The 4,408-nt window shown below is 51.0% G+C and overlaps 1 protein-coding gene across 1 annotated transcript; it reads right to left on the bottom strand.

Moving 5' to 3' along the window:
• Positions 1 to 1,330: 1,330 nt before the first annotated feature.
• On the bottom strand, positions 1,331 to 3,313 carry LOC118575455 (sperm motility kinase 2B-like). The gene has a single exon (XM_036176008.1). It carries the CDS (start codon positions 3,311 to 3,313, stop codon positions 1,331 to 1,333), a length of 1,983 nt encoding a protein of 660 aa, XP_036031901.1.
• Between the last annotated feature and the right edge of the window lie 1,095 nt (positions 3,314 to 4,408).

Here is a 4,408-nt window from a genome sequence, read left to right as displayed (position 1 = left end):
AGAGGCAGCAGGTGAGTAACTAGAGGGCAGAATTGGTGGAGGGAGAAGATTCAGCAAGCCCTGGAGTCACTCCCCAGTAGAGATTGTTCCAAGCTTTACTCTGAGTCGGGTCTGAGGACTCAAGCAATGTACCTTGCTGTGATGACTTTTGGGGGTTCTTGCAAAAGTTTGGCAGGAGGGTACCCTCTGGAGGAGTCCTACAGGGCTACTTGCAGGCCACATTGTGAACCTGGGAACCCCCCTTGGGACAGGTGGACACAGGCTAACTAGAAATACTCTCCCTGGAGAGAGAAGTCTCACCTCATGGAGAAGACCATTTTCTCTGCCCAAAAACAGGGAGCCAAGGACACTCACTACCCAGAGGGCAATCTCTGATGTTTAGCCAGGCAGGGGGAGAGAGCAAGAGGCTATTTTCCATGACACAGCTTAGGGTCCCTTTGCACCTCAGCCCTCCCCTCTGAGCAAGACCCTGTGGAAAGCCTGTCTTCCTGGCTGGGATTTTACCTGGAGAGATCTGCACTGGCGTGGACAGCTCTTCCTCTGCAGGAGGGGCCTGTGTCCACACTGCCTCCTGGATATCTGGTCTGGCTCCCCTTGGGGCTGTCCGATTCTCAGCCACACCAGTTCCCAATCCGTGGCTCACAAGCCATAGAGGTGGGGCTTGACGAACTCTTCTGGACTTCAAAGAAGAAAGACACAGGAAGGAGACTCTTAGTGGCTTTGGAACACACAGGACTTACTGTGCTGGCCTGCAGTGCCTAAGTCCCCCACTGGTCCTCCATGGGATCTTTGCCTTCTGTGGCCTTGCCCCGCCCCTGCTCTCCCTGCTCTCATCAGCATCTCTGCTGTCCACTTGTAGCTCAACAAGCCTGAGGTCACACTTGAGGGGATTCTCTGGGATTGGTCTCTCTGAAGTGACAGGTTGTTACATTCACAAGTGTGCCACAATGTGCCCAGGCATCATTTATCACAAAGGACAGGAGGAGAAGCATCAATAAAATGAAGAAAGTGTACCCACCTGGTTCTGGGGGTGACTCCACGATCCCTTTTCTTTGGAGCCAGGTTGTTGCAGGAGGCATGGCCTCTCTCTGCAGGAGGCAGGCAGCAGCAACAGAGGTGTCTGAAGCAGTTCATGATTGTTTTCTTGACCCCTTTCCAGCTGTGGCGCCTCCGGGTTCGGGAAGATGCTGGGCCTGCATCCTTGGGCTGGCCATGGGTGATGGTCCCTTCCTGGGTCATGGTGGCTTCTGGGGTGATAGTTGCATCCTCAATGATGGCCTCTACCTGCATGAAGGCCTCATCATGGGTCTCTTCCTGGGTCATGGTGGCTTCATGGGGTGATGGCCTCATCCTGGTTCATGGTCACTTCCTTGGTCATGGTCATTTCATGAGTTATGGCCTCATCCTGGGTCATGGTCACTTCATGAGTTATGGCCTCATCCTGGTTCATAGTCCCTTCCTGGGTCATGGTCGCTCCATGAGTTATTGCCTCATTCTGGCTCATGGTCGCTTGGGTGATGGCCTCATCCTGGCTCATGGTCACTTCATGAGTTATGGCCTCATCCTGGGTCATGGTCACTTCAAGGGTGATGGCCTCATCCTGCATCATGGTAACTTCATGGGTGATGGCCTCATCCTGGCTCATGGTCACTTCATGAGTGATGGCCTCATCCTGGGTCATGGTCACTTCATGAGTTATGGCCTCATCCTGGGTCATGGTCACTTCATGAGTTATGGCCTTATCCTGGGCCATGGTCCCTTCCTGGGTCGTAGTCGATCCCTGGGTGATGGTCTCTTCCTGCAGTGTATCCCAAAGGAAGGAGCCTGTGGGGGTGAAATACTGAGATGCCTCCTGGGAGCTGCAGAGTTCCTCCTGGGAGCTGCAGGAGGACACGTTGTTGTCTCTGTCACCTGTAGTCTCACTCTGGTGTGGCCTAGGAGATGAAGTGTCCAGAAAATGAGGTGGCTGGACACTGGCCATGTGGCTGCTGAGTGACCCGATCTCAGTCTGTGTGAAATACTCAGTGATTTCCAGGTTGCTGCCCACGAGAGAATCAGCCACAGGACAGCCCAGATGGGGTAGGTGGGGAGGGTGGGTCTTCTTTGGCTGGCAGCACAAGGCGGCAGACATGCTGTGCCTTGTGCCACCCTGCCTGGCACTCTTCTCCTCTTTCTCATTGGTCTTGGGTGGCAAGGTGAAGGTGGGGCGAGCAGGCTTGGTAGCTCTCCCTAAGCACACAGGGAAAGTGTGAAGATCTGCCAGGTTGAGGACAAGGCCTGACTGCATGGCTCTCATGGGTTTCTCCTGGTGATGGAAGCAGTCTCCCCTGGGTGACTGGTGCTGTAGAATTAGGTAAGTGGCCATCACCTGGTTGTATTTCTGGTCTCTCAGGGACTCAATGATTTCTTCGGATTTGTACCCCATGATTGTCATGGCCCTGACAATGCCAGGGCTCAGGGTGCCTGGGAGAGACTGTGGGAAAGTAGGCGGTGAATGGGCCTCACTGTTCCTGACCATGGGGTGCCTCATGATTTGGCCTATGGTGAGCCTCCTGTAGGGGTTTTTAATCAGCAGTTTGAGGATGACATCACGAATATCAACGGAAACATAGGGAGGCACCCTGAAGTTTGCATCAAGGATCTGCTGTATCACCCTCACATCAGAGTAAGCATTGAAGGGAAAGCGCCCAGTCACCATGAAGAAGAGGAGCACACCTAAACTCCAAATATCAGTGGCACGGCCATCATATGCCTCCTTTCCAAAGAGTTCTGGGGCACAGTAAGGTAAAGTGCCACAGAAATCACCAAGTCTCTGCCCAGGGATGACCTTAGCCGAGAGGCCGAAATCACACAGCTTGGCATTACCCTTGTGGTCGAGCAGGATGTTTTGGGCCTTTATGTCTCTGTGGATGATAAAGTTATCATGGCAATACTGCACTGCATGCAGTATCTGAGTAAACAGCCTTCGAGCCTTGCTCTCCTCTAAGTGCCCCAGGTCCAGGATGTGATGCAGCAGGTCTCCCTCTGAAGCATGCTCCATCACCAGGTAGGTGGTCTCTCTGGTCTGGACCACATGAAACAATTTAATTATGTTGGGATGGGTAAGGGATTTCATGATGTTGATTTCACTCTTGATAAGCGAGGCATACTTCTTCTGATTTCTAAGAATTTTTACAGCCACCCAGGATACAGTGGGGATATGAAAGGCCCGTTTGACCTCTGAAAACTGTCCTCTGCCCAGGGTCATCATCATCTTATACTCAGCAGTGAAGGTCTCCTCATCAGAGCAGCGGGCCTCCTCGCCCTGCTCCATGGTCAGGTCCTGGTTGCTACGGCTACAACCACTCTCTCAATTGGGAATTTTAAGCAGTCCAAATCAAGTCCAGGAAACTGATTATCAATACAAATTCCTACATCCAAAAGGAAAAGAAAGTCAGAGATACTTCAGACAACCTAACAGGGACTCAATGCTCAGGAAGAGAAGAAAGCACCTCCCAAAGCAGCAGACAGCACAAGAAGACAGAGATCCAGTGGAAGGAATCAACCAGAAACAGAGAATAAAACCAAGGGTCACAGAAGCAAAGAGCTGCTTCTTGGGAAGGATAATCATCCTCTTACCCAAACTCAGCACTCACTGAGAGAGAAGGCACTAATAAAATCAGAGGCAAGAGCAGTTGATAAGACAACAGACACCCCCAAACCTGAGTGCCTGGGTGTGGAGATGGCTCAGGAGTTCAGAAGACCTGTATGTGGTCCTCAGGACCCAGGTCAGGCAGCTCACAACTACCCTAACTCCAGCTCTAGGTGAGCCTACACCTCTGGCCTCTGAGGGCATCCATACATATGCATGCATGTGTGCATGTGGGCACACTCACACAGACACATGCACACTCGAGGGTGCCAACACACACACTCACAGGTAGTACACATGCCTTAAAACAGTGATAAAAGTCTTTTTGTATTATTTCTTTTCTATGACCTAGAAGGTCAGAAGAGGGCATCAGATCCCTTAGAAGTGGAGATTCAGGCAGTTATGATCTGTCATAGGAGTCCTGGGAGGCAAACCTAGGTCTTCTGCAAGAACAGTACATGATGGGCCATCTCTCCAACCTACCCCCACCCCCCGCCAACTTAATCTATTTTTTAAACCCACATTTATTGAGAAATGTAGATGAAATTGAGAAATATGTAGATACAAATTCAGTGTAAGGAGAGATGATAAACAAGATTGAAGTATTTATGAAAAATGACTCTGCCCAGAAAAGCCCAGGACCAGGCATTTACTGATGAGCTATTCCAGCCCCTAAAGCACAAATGTCAGCGCTCCTCCAAACTGCACAACATAGAAAGGACTTAACAGTTCCAAACTCATTCATGCCAGGTCCAGGAAAGGACACTATTAGGAAAA

The sequence above is a fragment of the Onychomys torridus genome, unplaced genomic scaffold (assembly GCF_903995425.1).
Source record: "Onychomys torridus unplaced genomic scaffold, mOncTor1.1, whole genome shotgun sequence".
NCBI lineage: Eukaryota > Metazoa > Chordata > Mammalia > Rodentia > Cricetidae > Onychomys > Onychomys torridus.
Note: the sequence above shows the minus strand (reverse complement) of the source record. Positions and strands in the feature narration are given on the sequence as shown.